At 39.4% G+C, this 16,819-nt stretch overlaps 1 protein-coding gene across 1 annotated transcript in view; it reads left to right on the top strand.

Moving 5' to 3' along the window:
* Positions 1–16,819, top strand: part of LOC102380854 (leucine-rich repeat and IQ domain-containing protein 1-like) — a gene marked incomplete at its 5' end in the record, with an annotated part of 91,902 nt that extends 75,083 nt beyond the window's left edge. The window contains one exon of the mRNA XM_014526088.1: positions 15,553–16,819. Coding sequence (XP_014381574.1) covers positions 15,553–15,689 — 137 coding nt within the window. The remainder of the gene's footprint in view (positions 1–15,552) is intronic.

Here is a 16,819-nt window from a genome sequence, read left to right as displayed (position 1 = left end):
TTAGTGTTTTGGGGGGTGGCTGTCTGGCATCCTTATAACTTGGAACTGATGCTATACAAACATGGCTTCAATATTGGCAGTGTTTGCTTTAGCCAGAATGCTGGCTAAAGCTGGCATGACTTCTTCTCTCCTTCCAGCTGATATGGAGGATTTTTCAAAGGTACTGCTGATGCTAATGTTCCAAAGCTTTCAGGTGTTTCCAGTATGTCATCCAAATTTAAAACCCATACAACAGGGTGGGAATGATAACAGCCTGGTAGACTAAAAGTTTGCTTTGGATCCTGATATCATGAACATCAAAGACAATTTAAGAGATATTCAAAGGCAGCACAGGCAGATTTTTCCAGTGTTGAATATCATTGTCCCTGTTTACTTTTTGAGAAAGGTGTTTAGCCAGGTACAGGAAATACTCAATATTCTCCAAGGATTGCCCTTAATACTATAATATGTGCAGGAGCAGCTGGTTGGTTTGGGGTGGGTTGGTAAGGGATCTTGGTTTTTGTGAGGTTGACAATGAGTCCAAGTATTTCATGTGCTTCTCAGAAACAGTTAAGAATTACCTGGAGCTCTTCAGTTCACTGTGCACACATGACATAAATGTCAGTATATCGAAGATCAGTAATGGAGGTATTGATTATCTTTGATTTGGACCATAACTGGTTGATGTTAAAGAGATTTCCATCCATGCAATACTGGATGCTGACACTAGATGGAAGCCTGTCAGCAATGAGGTGTCAGCAATGAGATGTGGAATAGCTATAATATAGATGGAAAGGGTGTTGGTGCAGTCACATCCCTGCTTGACTCTAGTTCTAACATTGAACATTTCCAAACCATTGCTTAGTATGATTGCTGTCATGTTGTTGTAGAGAAGTCTGATGTAACAAGTTTTGGCAGGTGTCCAGATCTCATCAAGATCTGCTATAGGGCCTCTCAGTTGATTGAATCAAAGTACTTAGTCAGGTCAATGAAGGCCATGTAAAGATTGCAGTGTTGCTTGTGGCACTTCTGAGCTGTCTAGCAGCAATGATCATATCTATTCTACCTCTCTGTAGTCTGAAACTACACTGGGACTCAGGTATAATCTCATCAGTGAGGATAGTGAGTCTGTTAAAGAGAATGTGGGTGAAGATCTTCCCAGTTATGGACAGGAGATCAATACTACAATCATTGCTGTAATCTAATCTATCTCCTTTATTGAATACAGTAACGGTTCTGGCATCTCTCAAGTCACTGGGAATCTGTCCATGTTTCTGGATTTTCATAATAATGATGTACAGTTGGTGAGAGAGCTTTTTTTCTGTCTTGCTTATAAATTCCATCTGATATTCATTCAGGACTACATGCTTTATTGTTCTTCATCTGCTTACTGACTTTCAAGGCCTCTTAAATGGGTCAGTCTGAAAAATAGTCTTTAGCTGGTTGTTGTGGGATGGATTTGATGGTGTTGTCTTCGTCATTAGAATCTCAGTTCAGGAACTCTTGAAAATTCTCCTTCACCATGACCTGTCTTTAAGGAGTGTTGTTCTATCCTTGGACCTCAGAGGGACATATTTTTGTGTGCTTTTGTTGTATTGAAGAAACTGTTCATGTTGTAGCTGTCAGCAAACATTTCCATCTCCTTTGCTTTGTCCTCCCATCACTTGTTCTTTCACTCTTGAATTTTTCTCTGGGTCTCAGCTTTAATTTAGTGATATGCTCTTGAAAATTATTATCAAATCCATGCTCACTCTTCTCCAGACTATATAATCCAAGTTCCTACAGCCTTGCCTTGTAAATCATTTTCCCTAGATCTCTAAATCTTTGCTGGACTCTCCAATTAGTCTACAATACATGTTTTTTGAACTGCAGTACCCAAAACTGAACATAGTACCTCAAGTGAGACCTCATCAATGCTAAACAGTGAAAGCATTGTTTCCCATGACTTGCAGGCTCACGCTTGATAATATAATCCAGTATGCTTTTGGCTTGTTTTGCAACAGTAACACACTGTTGATTCACATTTATTTTATGGATCACTATAATTCCCAAGTCCTTTTGTGTAATATTGTAGCTTAGCCAAGGGTTCCCAGATTTTTGTTTGTACATTTGATTGTTCTGTTTTAATTGCAAGACTTTTCACTTGTCCTCATCTTGAAGCTGAGAAGGGTCTATAATTCATGTCTCCCATTTCCTGGGTAAATGCTCTAATCATAATTTGTGTCTGGATGTGAACCAAGCACAACTGTACCCAGTGTCCTACTGGGTACAGTGTTGAGCAAATCTCCTGCACTTGCTTCTTCTCATGTGTTCCAAACCAAGAAAAGCAGCAAAATCACTACAGGGAGACCACAATCTCAAGAACTACCATAGAGGAACATTCCTGGAATGGATTCCCCACCACTTTTCAGGGTTTGGAGCATATGGACCAAATGGGTAGACCAAATGAGTTGAGAGCATCCCTGCTGGGACATGATATGGAATACTTCATAGATATATCCTGAAATCCCTATTTAATTAAGTGCCTAACCTCAAAAGAGGACTCAGTGCTCTTAACTCTTGAATGGACATACATTTGTAATGTATAGTCTTGAGTCAATAACATAGAAAGGGACAGGACTTCAGACACATTCTGAAATAGATCCTAATAGAGCCTAATCTCTACAGACAACTCCACTGTCAATGTCTAGTTTTTCTTTATCAACCTGTAGACGCAGCTAACTCTCTCCATTGGCTGCATATGGAATCTGAGGACTTAATCATGCCTCTTTGACACATTCTCCTAGGGGCAAGTGTCTTAAATTTTAAGTGGTGTGACACTTAAACAGCACTATTTAAAAGCCTGAGGAGCAAATCAGAATGTTGTCCTATTGACTTCACTTGTAGTTCTAAGCATTCAGAATTTCTGCGTATGAAACCCAAAAGTCTCAAGTCAGATATTCAAAAAATGAGGAACATACAATTAATACCTGCGAAAAGTTTAGTTTAAGTGACTTGCATAATTTCTCACACACTGGACACGTCTACACGCGCACCCAACTCCACCGTTGTTACTGCACAGTCATTTAGTACTTGCAGTAAGTACTAAATGACTGCACAGTAACTGACTTTACTACACAGTCCGAGTGGTGCACGGGTTATTTCTGACCTTGCTGTGCAGTAGCAACGAGCTTGTTGCTACTGTGCAGTAGTGTCAGCGTCACAGTTTGTGCCCACCAACACTATGTCACCATGGTGACAATCTACATCGCCGTAGCTCATCACTACGGTAACGTAGTGTCTGTCTTGTGTAGATGCACTCACTGTCTATGGTGGTGACAGGACAACATTCATTTATCTCAGGCTGAAGAATGCCATTCTCTTCCTGTAATCCTTTGTCTTATTCAATGTACGCTTCAACTTCTACAGCATATGAAGTGCTAGACAAGATGCTTCCATTCATCCTCTGAGCAGAAAAGATGCAAGTATGCGGGGGAAAAACATGCTCATGTAATTAGGACTTTAGCATAGTGTATACACATAAGAGAGACAGATTAAAGTTGTGCCAGAAGCTTTAATTCTAAAACCTCTCAAAATTGCATCATGGGACATAATATTGATACCCATATGGACTGCTTGGGAGAGCAGAGATTCTGGCCAAATCTCTGATACCAAGTTAACTGTATAAATAATAGAAATAGTAAGTAAGTAGTAAGCAGTAACGAGTTGTTACCACCTGTGTGAAACAGCACGTTACCTGTGGTTTCATAGGTATTTACTAACAACAGAAGAATTAGATACAGAAAGCTTGGGTTCCATTTCAGGCTCCGTAGTTGTCCTGTTGAGGACTTGTCACTACAAAAGCTGATCTCTTCTTTCCCCTCCCCTCAAATCTACAACCATTCACAGTCTACCATTATCCAGTCCCATTGTTGTTCCCCTAACTCCTCATCCCTCCTGTTCCTCTTTCATACTAGCTTCCATTACTCCTATAATATATTCCTCTCTTTTTCTCTCCCAGTCTTCAGTACCACTTCACCTCTCCTGCCTATACTCCCCATCTCCACAGTCTCCCTTCACAAACTTTTGGCCACTTGTACAATCCTTCCCAGTCAAATCCTTATTCCAGTTTCTTTCCCCAGGCATTCCTAGGTTTTCCTCAGCATAGTAGCTTCTGATAGATATTCTTTCTTTCACTATCTTAGCCCAGTTTCTCTAGCTCCTCTACCTGTCTCATGTTCCACCACCACTAAGTCCCAGTCTCCTCTTTATGATTTTTCTCCCTGACTGCCAGACCCAATCTCTCTTTAGAGCCAGTTTCAATCTTCTCTGCCTCCCAACTCAGCTGTTACTCCATGTCCTGTCTCTCCCAACTCCTAATCAGGGGGAACTCTTAACCAAAGATGCAAAGAAGGCCTGCTACTCAACAACTACTTTGCCTCAGTCTTCACAAGCAATTAAGCTGCAGCCGCACAGCCTAATAGGGATTACCTGGATAAGTAAGGAAGAGGAGGAGGAGATAACAAAAGAAATGGTCAGAGTCCTTTTGTTGGGTCTGAGTGAATTCAAGTCAGCAGGGCTGGATGAGCTTCGTCCTAGAGTCCTGTAGGAACTGGCAGAGGCAATCTTGGAGCCCTTGACAATGATCTTCATGAAATCATGAGCCAGGTACCAGAGGACTGGAAAAGAGTCGATGCAGTGCCTCTCTTTAAAAAAAGGCAGAAAGGAGGACCTGGGTAACTACAGACTAGTTAGCCTCACATCAATACTTGGGAAGTTACTGGAGTATATCCTAAGGAAGGCCATTTGCAAGCATCTGTAAGAAGGAAGGCTGATTGCAAGCAGCCAGCATGGATTTATGAAAAACAAATAGTGTCAAATCGAATCGCCTTTCTTTGACAAAGTAATAACATGGGTGGATGAAGGGAATGCTGTGGGAAGGATGAAGGGAATAGTGTATCTGGACTCCAGCAAGGCTTTTGACAAGATCCCACCCATCCTTCTTATAAACAAATTGGAGAAATGTGGGCTAGATAAAACTACTATAAGGTGGATAAAGAACTGGCTCAATACCTGCAAGTAATGGGTAATTATTAACGGGTCCATGTCAGAGTGGCAGGAGGCTTCGAATGGAGTCTCCCAGAGGTCTTGTCCTGGGCCTGGTGCTGTTCAACATGTTTATTAACAATTTGGATGATAACACAGGAAGCTTCTTGAGCAAGTTTGTTCACGGCATGAAACTGGGAAGGATTGTGAATACATTGGAGGATGTGAGCACAATTCAGAAGGATTTCAGCAGGTTGGAAATTTAGGCTTTGCATTCCTAATCCCCAGTCTAGTTCTTGTCCCCTTGATTCATCCATCTTCCTCCTAGGTTTTGCATTAAATTATTTTCTATTTAGAGCCCCTGCTTTCTGTAAATCCATTCATAACATCTGACAAAATAGGCTGTCATGTACAAAAGTTTATGCCTCTCTGAACCAATTAGTCTCTAAGGTGCCACCCTGCCCTATTTGATACCAGGACCTAAAAGAGTGTTTTTGAGAGCCTAGGACAGGCAGACACCCACCCTCATTTGTGGTGCAAAGACCTAGCATGGCCTAAAGCAGTAATGACTGGGGAAGTCCAGCTCAGCAACCCATCCTGGAGCATGTCCACTGTGAATGGATTTAAAGGAATTTAGTGACAGAGGTCTAGCCAAATTTCTACTAAACATGTGAAACCACAGTTTTTCAAATACTTGGCTAATTTATGTAGATTTTTACAGACACAGACAATGCCACTGTGTATTTGAAGTCTCTGTTCCAAAGCATGGGGGTACCAGTTTCTCAAGAAAAGATGACTAGAACATTTTAACAATTCTCACTCTCAGAAATGCTTGCACTGTGTTGCCTGATATATTCAGAAATCTTCTGCCAGAGGCAGCTAGGCAGATACTTGAAATGTAAAAGTTTAGCGAAAAAAACAAAAGTTTGACAAAGTTCTAAGCAAATAAAAAAGGTCTTCTAGTAGAAAATGTTGATCAATTTTAATAATAGGTTGGTATGAATCTTTCCTCTAATTAGAAAATATGCTTGTATTTCACTGTCATTTTTGAGGGAAATAGAAACAAAAAACCCCTGGATTATTGGTTCATTCCAATTATTTTATCATGTAGAGTTGCCATAATATTAACAAAATCTGAAACAAAGTCTTACATTTTGTACTGGTCTATTTTCAATATTAAACACAGTTGGGACTATTTAAGGCTACTTCAGTATCAGTATGAAATAATAATACAAGAAAAATTGAACAAAACGATTTATTGAAAATTAAAGCTTCAAAAATTCCAAGTGTTGCTTAATCCAGTTTTAAAATATGATGACACAATAAATAAAGACCACCTCATGTATTTATTAAAATATGAAATGGGGTATATATTAGGGTTGAACTCTTGATTTTATTGAAGGCAACGGCAAGACTTCCATTGATTTCACAGAGGCTAGGATTTAAGCTTCTCTGTTTTATTTTGATTTTTATCTTTTTTTATTGAGATGAACTTTATTGATAAAGTTTAGAATGGTGAATCTAACTTCAATATGTACATAAGAAACAACATAAAAAGTAATTGTTGTTAGACCGTAACATCTACCTCACCCTCAAACCTACTGAACCTAACTCCTTTCCAGAGCTTAAATTGATATAAATGCTTTGCTGCTAAGAATTTGTTCTGGTCACTTTCATTAAAATGTTGATTTTTTTCCCCTCCATGCTTTCTTATGCTGTATTTTCTGTTAAGTAATACAATATGGCAAGGACTTTGAAATAAATGATATATCCAAACACACAATGTTAGGTGTATCGTTGAAAACCCTGTGACGTCTTAGATGCATCATAAAATTTCTATCATAACCCGTTTAAGAATTTTTTTTGCCTAGGTACCAAAAATTTCATTCAAAGCATTTTACATATTGCATTACTTATCAAAACAGGAGATATGTAAACCTTGACATTTGTTAAAGAACCCAGGATTTAACCAAAGAAGACCAGAACAAATCATTAGCAGAAAACAGATTAAACAACAGAGAAGGGCCTGCATGAAAATTTGAGCGTGCTAACTCAAACTCAAGACATGCTTTCAGCACAGATTTAAACTAAATGGCTGTTTGGTGTACACAAGTACCTGAAAATATGTCTTGGAGTATTCCTGGAGCTTTACCATAGCCAAAAACAAATAGTGTTTCAAAAAATTAAATGAAAAAGTAGCAAATAATTTTCCATAACAGCCACAAAATATAAGCAACTGAATTCAGAATAACGAGTTAAATTGTTTTCCTTATTTAATAATTGTTTGCAGTTTTAGTCCCATATGGCTGAATATTAGAGTAAGTATACACTGTGTTAAATTGTGTTTAATATACTTGTCAGATTCTATTTAAGTATTATACTAATCATGATAATTAACAGTAATAAGTATGCCTGTGGTTGTAAAAGATGCCAGTACCATTCTGCTGTTTTATGTTACAATTTATTTTGTCACTATGTGTATTCATTTTAAATGTTCATACGTGGGCTTGAGCCAAAGCCTACTGAACTCAGTGGGAGTCTCTCTGTTGACTATAATGGATTTTGGATAAGGCTCATTACCTTGATTTTTTTTCTTGCATATCCTAATCCACTGTCTACCAATTTACAAGCAACACTTTTCAAGTTAGAGTAAGAATATCAAACGTGGCCCAGCCTGTGGAGCCCCATAATCTGCCTTCTAGTTTTGCCCCATTGAGCAATGAGCTACAGCAGACCAGCCTTGTGTACAGTTGCCAGGATTGGCACTTGCCTGCAGCACTTGCGTGAGCTGGGTCACAGGCTGTGCCACCTGTGGTGCCTTGTTCGGCTGGTCTCCTGGACCAGCCTGGGTTAGGTGTCATGTGTGCTAGATCAGGCACACAGCCAGGGTGGTGGGCTGTCATCCATGGGCCAAAGCTGGCCCATGGACCAGCTCTGCACCACTCTTCCAGCCCACAGAACTGGATGACTTTGACACCCCTGATTTAGAAAAAAGACGACACTGCAAAATCCAAGGTTGCTGTAACAACTGTCATATAACTGTCATATAACTCAAACTCCTAGAGAGTTTTAGCAATCCTGGCAGGATGAGTTTTAACTAATGCTGGAAAAATTGTGGATTATTACATATAGGTAGGATAGGATTTTAAAAAAGCTTACGTAGGCAAAAGTGGAAGGATCCCAAAAAGATCATTTGACCCTGTGGTATTTACTTGAAATATATGTTTGGTACAGCACTTTTAGAGGGGAGCTGCTGTCCAGATCCCTGTAGTTTAAACCTATAACTCTCCTTCTCTTCTTAAAATTATTTTTCTCTCTTCCTCTTGAAAATATTATACCAACATAGCCTCCTATGGCCAGAAAGAAATAAGCAGCTACAAACACATTTTACCAATGAGGGGAAAAGGGGAAATCAGAAGAGAAATATAAATAAATGGAATATATTTGTTTTTTCCTTTCCATTCATTTCAATGAAAAATTACAGCACCAAATTTCTTGGAATAAGTGGCTTACCAATACTGACTGGGAGTGTCTACATGTGTGCATTTACTGTGCAGTAACTAAAATTACTATACAGTATGGGCGCGCATCTACATGTGCACACCCATACTGCACAGTAAATATGGTGACTTACCTGATTAATTACTGCAGACTGTGTAGACTGACTTGGGACTGACTTTAGTCCCAAGTCAGTCCACACACAGCATTACTGCGCTTTAACACCTGCACATGTAGATGATGGCTTATTCTCACTTACTGCACAGTAATTTATTGTGCAGTAAATTTAAGCTGGCATAAATGCATGTGTAGGCATACCCACAGAGTGGTAAAAAACATTCCCAGGTCTTGTCCCTCAAGATGGTTTGTCTAGCACTCAACAAATTCTAATAGTTCCTCTTCTTCTATTCTTCCCTGGCTGGGACCCATTATGTTGAACATGATTCTTTCTTTATTGGAACACTTCACAAAAGAAATATGTGCTCAGATTCTGTTTCAGTGGTGTAGAGTTAAGACACCTTGAGTTTTGTCTACACAGAAATTGACGACCAAAAAAGTTTTTTCCTTTTTGCTATAAGATGATGCTCAAGGTGCTCATTGTAGATCCACATGTAGGTCCACTTTGCACTGAAATGAAAAAGGTGTGGATTAAAATTAATATAGTTAATTTGAGATTGGTTTGCATTCAGATAAATCCTAGATTTGCAGGGCAAGTATTTCCTTTTTTGTTTCTTTCTATCTGCTGATTTCCACATTCTAAAAGAAGATGTGATAAAATCGAGGTCGTTTTCTTACTAGATCAGTTCCTCCACTGAGTACCCTGGCTGGATCTTTGTTCTCAGCCACTCTTTTCCAGGGCCTAATGTTTCAATAAACAATATGTAAGCCATTACTACTTTTGTGGGTATAAAGGCTGCAGGAAATCAGGCTGGAATACGTATAGACTTCACCATACTTCTAATCCCAAACTGATTCAATTCTCAGTTTTGTGTTCTAGGGACAATCTTTAGGTATGAAAAGCCTATTGAATCTCTATTGCCTTTCATTATTTGGTGTCTGCTAAGACTGGTGGTATTGGCAGTCACACCACCAGCAGCAATAATAATAATGATTTTGCAGTTTCTTTATTACCACTTTCATGAGTATTTTCAAAACACTTTATAAAAGAGGTAAGTATCATCCCTATTTTACAGATTAAAAAAATGGAGGCACAGAAAGAGAAAATAACATGCAGTATGAACACCTTATATCCATCCTAAAGCCTTCAGATCTCACAGGAATTAGGTTTATCTTTCCCTTCAAACACAAGTTAATGAAGGAGCAGCCTTCCTCATGGGGAGAAGCCAGGTGTGAGGAAAGAATAGTGTGAATGCCTTAGCTCTAGCTCTGTTTATCTAACTGGAGACAATGCCATCTGATGAGGGTTAGTGCAGACCCTAAGCTATCTAACTAGCCGTGGAATCCAGCAGAAGGATCAAGGAGCTAACTGGCACACTTACAGATCCTTCTGTTTGATTCACATAAATTCAGCAAAGCAGAGAATCTGGCCATACAGATGATTCTATCAACCTATCAACCCAAAAAACAATCACCAGCTGGGAGAATTTAACCCTATCCTATGACATGGTATAACTGTGAATTCAGCGATATCCCCATTTTTAATAACACAGACCCCTAAGGATATGCACAGACTTATTTCCTACCCCTTTTGGTCTAGGGACAGACAGTCAAAAAGCCTGATCCTGAATTCATTCAATCTTTGCAGGTTAGTCTAACCTGGCTAGGCTAAATCAGTTTTGTAACCAGACAGACATCCCAAAAAAGCAGACACGTGCCTGCAGTGGCTCAGGTCAGAAGCCAGGGGACACCAGAGCAGCCCTCCTATCCCATCCCCAGCACTGAGCTGGGGAGGAATGTGGCCAGACCCTGTCAGGATGCTTTGATTAGCCCAGCAGGGAATTGGTAACAGTGTTTATTACCCCCTAACAAAGTGTTTATCACCCCATTACAAACACAACAGAGGGACATTACCAGCTACTTGTTGGTTCTACCTCTTGACTCAGCAGGGACCGTAGCCAGCATGTGATCTGCATGTGCCCCCCCTAAAGGGGCCGGTGACCCCTTGATGGCGGACACTGACGCTGTCGGTAGGGCTGGTTCCCCACCCTGACAGGGCCACTGCCACTGGCAGCTTCTGCAGGTGCCCTCCCCTCCCCCCCCGATTCAGGAGGCACCACTCTTGTGCTAGCTAATACATAGACACCTCCTCAGCAAGGCAGAGAGAGCGGAACAGCCTGCAGTCTGTGCTGGAGCTGCAGCCAGGGGGCAGAGAGGAAGGGTCATCCCTGCTATGGATGAGAGAGCCCTGCCCAGCCCAGAGAACATACTGGAATGCTGGGGGTGTCTCATTTAACTTAAACCAGTAAAAGGTCTGGGACAAACATTGCATAAATCGGTTTGATCCAAATCAGTTAAGTCTGATACTAGGACTGTCTGAAATGGCTATGTTTCATTTCAGTTTAGGATTCGGCATTTTGGAGGGACAATGAGTCGTTTTGGTGTTTCGGATCACTGTCCTGTTTCGATTCAGCCGAATCTGTTTCAGAGTTTTGACACTGTTTCAGTGTTTTGGCCATAGGCTATAATGGGGGTTCAACAAAATGCCTGTAACTTTGTCATTTCTTGCCTAATTCGGATGGTAATTGCAGGCATGGTAGCCTTGGCCCACCAAGTTTCAAGGAGATCGGTGCAGAGTCTTTTGTGAAACTGCACCTCAGACTGTTCAAAGCAAAACTCATATCACTTGCCAGCAGCAGCAGCATGCTGTCATTCTGCATGCCAATCCAGGGGCCCATGACCCCCGGGAGGGCTGTGGGACTGTACCAGATTCCTCCCCGGAGGTGCGGGCCCCTGGATCTGTATGCAGGATGACAGCATGCGGCTGTGCCAGCTGAGCTGCGGCTGCTGCCAGCTGAGTCTGTTTGGTGCACTCTGACCTGAGCGCTGGAAGAACCCAGCGCTGGCACTGGCCCCACCTGGCAGCAGCAGCCTGCTATCATTCCGCACACAGATCCAGGGGCCACGGCATCAGTCTTCCCAGCAGACTCAGGTGCTGGCAATGACCCCAGCCCCACAGGAAGATCCAGGGGATTGTGTCCCCCCGGGAGGGCTGCAGGGCTGTGCCAGACTCCTCCCAGGGGGGTGCGGGCCCCTGGATCTGCGCATTGAATGACAGCAGGCTGCCACCCTCCCCCAGAGCACTGGGATTGGAAGGGACCTCAGAGACACATGCAGACACTGGTCAGCTACAGATGTCAATATCAGAGCAGACTTTCCACCCCTCTTCCCCCTCCTTCTTCTTAGTTTCTGTTTCCCTGCAAGCCCGGCTCCAAAACTCTGAAATTTTCTGAAACATTTCAGATGGTTTGGTTTGGTTTCGGAGATGTTTTGGAGCCTTCTGTTTCGATTTGAATTTGGTGTTTCAGGCACCGGAAATGAAATAGCTGCCAAAGTTTCACACAGCCCTATCTGATGCCACATTCAACCAGGTTTATCGGAAACTGTTTTCAGCCATTTTCAGACTGGTTTCTATGCACTGAACATCTGTTCTGTTACAGGTTTAAACCAGTTTCTGATCACTTAAACTGGTTTATAGATTCATAGATTCATAGTTTCATAGATGTTAGGGTCAGAAGGGACCTCAATAGATCATCGAGTCCAACCCCCTGCATAGGCAGGGAAGAGTGCTGGGTCTAGATGACCCCAGCTAGATGCATATTCAACCTCCTCTTGAAGACCCCCAGGGTAGGGGAGAGCACCACCTCCCTTGGGAGCCCGTTCCAGACCTTGGCCACTCGAACTGTGAAGAAGTTCTTCCTAATGTCCAGTCTAAATCTGCTCTCTGCTAGCTTGTGGCCATTATTTCTTGTAACCCCCGGGGGCGCCTTGGTGATTAAAACCTCACCAATTCCCTTCTTTGCCCCCGTGATGAACTTATAGGGAGCCACAAGGTCGCCTCTCAACCTTCTCTTGCGGAGGCTGAAAAGGTCCAGGTTCTCTAGTCTCTCCTCGAGAGACATTAAGCTAGGGACAGACATTACACATAAAAGGTGAGGAGTAGATGCTGCTGGGAAATTGCTGCAATCAGCTGTTACAATTTGACTATTATGGCCTTATGATCCTCTAGGACTAAAAATTAGCCAAATCCTGAATGAAACAGTTAACATTGTAATGGTTTTGCAACAGTTTTTATCACTACAGAATCATACAGACATAACAGTTGTATCATAACAGTTTATAGCATTATCATTTGGTATTGATCCAGTTATTGCTTCTCTCTGTACCCTGAAATATTGCTTTGTTCAGATACCATTTACAAAGTCTAAGAAATAATAAATGTATATCCAGGAAGAGCACACACCAACTGCTGAAGCTTCCTTAGCCTGATGAAGGGTTTTTGAACCCGAAAGCTTGCTTAATAACTATTCTCCAACCATTTGGGTTGGTCTAATAAAAGATATCAAATTCACCCAAGGAACCTTGTCTGCCTATTAATTAAAAAGGAATTTGTTATAGTTCTATCAAAAATATAAAAAAGTCACAAATAAAAACACAAAATAGATCTGTGAACTCTTGACTCTGAAGTCTAGGGAATTTTGGAAAAGAGCAAGCCATTTCCTGTCTGTCCAAATAAAAAGATATATCTTAGTAATCTGGTAAGATTTAGTATCTTTACAGCAAATTTTAACAAACCTCTGAAAAAAAACCCTGAAATACCACTTTGTAATACTGTTTCATAGCAATGGAAATGTAGTGGTATCCTTTCCACTGAATAATGAGCATTCATAGATGGAAAAGAGAGACCCACCATACAGAGATTTCTGGAGTCCTTCCACTGGAAATCGAATTCAACAGTACAGAAGTTTATAAACAGGCAAATCTAATAGTCCAAGAAAAATCCAGAATATGCAGTTAGTGTGCGGTTCAAATTTTGCTTTCCTGAATTCTGCCCCATCTGGGTTAATTTCTGTAGTTGCCATAACAGTTGTTTTGGGGGGTTTTCAGATTAAAAAGGATACAAATATGGAACAGGAAAAATCCCCCCCCCCTCCCTCCCCCCCCAAAACCAGGGTTAAAATAAAGGAAGAAATAATTAGTCCCTGACTTTACCTTTTTGTATTGCCACAGCATGTTAAATAAGTAGTGGAGAAATAATGTCTCACCCATAAAGTAGCCTCAAACTATTTTTTTAGTCTAAACATTCAACAATTATCTCCTTGTTTTTACAGGGAAACAAACAAACAAACAAACAAACAAGGCATGTTCCATAGCCTTAAGTCTTTGTGCTTTTATTTTTAGCACAAGAATTCTCCAACAGCAGAACCTCTCTAGATTGAGAGAAAAGCAAACCACATAATATTAAATTCCAGTTAAGCTTAATTGGAAAATTCACAAAATAAATTATTGAATTTGCCAGTTCGTCAATGTCAGCCTGGAGTCTCTTCTACAAATACTTTTTGGCTTCAATTGTAAAGGTTCCCTGAATGTTCACAATATATTTGTTTTAATAATGAAACAACTCTGTGTTCCCTTACAAAGAGGATCTCTATGCCAGAGACATTCTTCAAATTTCTTACCTTTGTGAGTAAAGATGACCTCAAGTTAACAATATTGGGAGTCCTGATGTAGGGTGAACTAGCAGGTTCCACTGACATTTTAGCACCATGTTAATTAGCCATAAGATTAGATACAAATTAGGAGAAAAGATTGAATAAACTAAACTTGTGTAAATCACAAGTAAAAGTCAAGGATCGCATCTAAAACAAGGCTAAAATCAAGAAGAGTGAATTATTTAGCGTAGTATGAGAAGATATAATTAGATGGGATGGGCTGCAATTAGAAAGGAGAATTATACGCTGAATAAGATTCCAAAAGAAGTAGCTAAGGTCTGATTTCTTGACACACAAAACCAAATTCAGCTAAAAATATCAAACAGTAAATAGATAAAATATAAAAATAGCTAAAATATAAAACTGTATCAGCTAAAATGATGTCTTATTTTCTTATTTCCAATTATTTCAAACTGTTATTTTCAGTGCTTCTTTAAAAGTTGCATTAAAATATGTACAGCCCCAAAAGCATAAACTAGAAAAGGCTCTATTGAAAGCTAGCAAAAAGACACTTGTAAAATTCTGTTGTGCCTGCATAAGCTGAGGTGTTGTGGTAATAAGTATATTAAATTGCTGTACTATGTACACTCATTTTCTCTCTTAATACGTTTGTTGTGTAAAAGAAGATTACACAATTTTAGATATCTAGAATAGCTAAATAAATTCTTATCAGTAAACTGGTAATTTACTTTAAATGATTATACTTTTGTAATGCTCTGTAGTTTACTTTCTCAGCTGTATGTTCTGTATGCTTTGTAGTTTACTAATCTTCTTTTAAGCTGCGTATTTGTAAAAACCAGTGGTTCAATTATTCGGGTACATGTATAAATATTACAGAAAGCTATTTTTTAAATCTCAAAATTTGGGTTTATTTCATAGCTACAGCATTATATTTGCCTTTTGAGCCAATTTCATTTTCATCCGAATGAATGGCAAATCTTTCTTTGAAGTCTTTGCTTTATTGTAGCAAGTCTGGCCCATTTAGTTTGTCAGTGCATCAAAACAGTGAAGTTAAAGGGTTAAATCTCCAAAGTTGTTTTTCACATAGTCAAAAGACATCTCATCTCTAATTATGAGGCCGATGCCTCTGTGTTCTGTTTGTTTGTGTTCATTTGTATTTAAAATTATTTCAGTATAAACACAGTTTATTTCAGAAAGTAGTATACCTTCAAAAATTACTGCCATTAGCTTTCTTATCCTTGTAATTACTTTTAAGAAAACCACAAATACAGAATGCAAAAATGTATATTAATACATATATAACTATATGATATCAAATTAGACATGTTTATAAATTTGTATTTTTATTCTATTGTATTAAAAATAACCTAATTTGACTGAAGTGAACCTATAGTTTAATGCCATTTGTTTGATTATATAGAAAAGAACATCTCTACCTCAGACAAACCACATTGGAGTCCATTTCATAAGGAGCGGATATCATTTCGGGACCATCCAGTCCAGCTCAGCGGAGGCTGGGGAAGCGGCAAGAAAAAGACAAAAACCTTAAAACATTAGTTGTAATTTCAACATGCAAAACATATGGAGAGCTGTTTCTTTTTAAGAGCTCCGTAAATATCAATTAGTTTAGGATCCTAGTTATATGTTACCAATATACTCAGTTTGAAAGAACTGCATTTGATTTATTTTACCATACATGCTTTGCAGTTTTGTTTTTGATAAAAATATTTTATACGTGACAGTAGACTATCATAATTTGCATTTCCATGTGGAATACAGAGTCTCTTATTCTTTAGGACTTGCTATAATGTGATTTATGAAACAAATTTAGCTTTGCTTAGTTCAGGAGTAGAAATGTAATAATGGCTAATGTTTACATGATATATGTCAACACCTGGAATTCTAAATTCTAATGATCTCATAAATACAATGATAGTTTATTCTGTTTTTATGCTCATTAACTGTGTTATGGCCTCAAATAGCTAAGAATGCCCCATTACACTGACACAAGTCAACGTGAATTGCCTTATTGAAGAAGCACACGTTAGAAACATATTACTAGTAGTCAGGTGCCAATATCTGTTTCTAGAAATACAAGAACTGCATGCAAATTCTATTGCTAAATTATGGTAACACAGTTCTATTGTGATGTTATGGCAAGCTGCTTATGTTTTATACTTTCAAGGATTTCTAACATATCTTCTAGTGGAATAAAGCACAAAATTGAATTTACCACCCTGCAGTTTTATCCCAGGGTAGTATAGCATTACTTTGCTAAGTCAATGATAGGCAGTGTCTAGCTGTCCAAGTAGTTATTCTCATTTAGCTTAGTGAATTGTGTAAAAGGTTTATGATACAGCTTCACTAAAGAAAATATGTGAAGTAAGATGTTTAACTTTCTCAGTGTTTAAGTCAGTAAACAACTCTCATTGCTCTTAATGAACACTGTGCTTTCCTGTATGTAGGAAGGGGAAAGGCTGGTATTTTTCCTACATTTTTTAAATGTTTTCTATTTAGAGGGTTGAAATTACTAATTGGACCTGGAGAAGTAAGCCTTTCGTGTTTCCTTATCTGTTTGCTCTTGTCTAATCCTGTTCTTACGAAGTCTCAAACTCCTCCAATTAAGACTGAGGTGGGAAGGCTAGTGGAGTTGAAACTTTAGTCAATAAAGAAAACATTAATACCTA

This window comes from Alligator sinensis, unplaced genomic scaffold (assembly GCF_000455745.1).
Source record: "Alligator sinensis unplaced genomic scaffold, ASM45574v1 scaffold1042_1, whole genome shotgun sequence".
Classification (NCBI taxonomy): Eukaryota; Metazoa; Chordata; order Crocodylia; family Alligatoridae; genus Alligator; species Alligator sinensis.
Note: the sequence above shows the minus strand (reverse complement) of the source record. Positions and strands in the feature narration are given on the sequence as shown.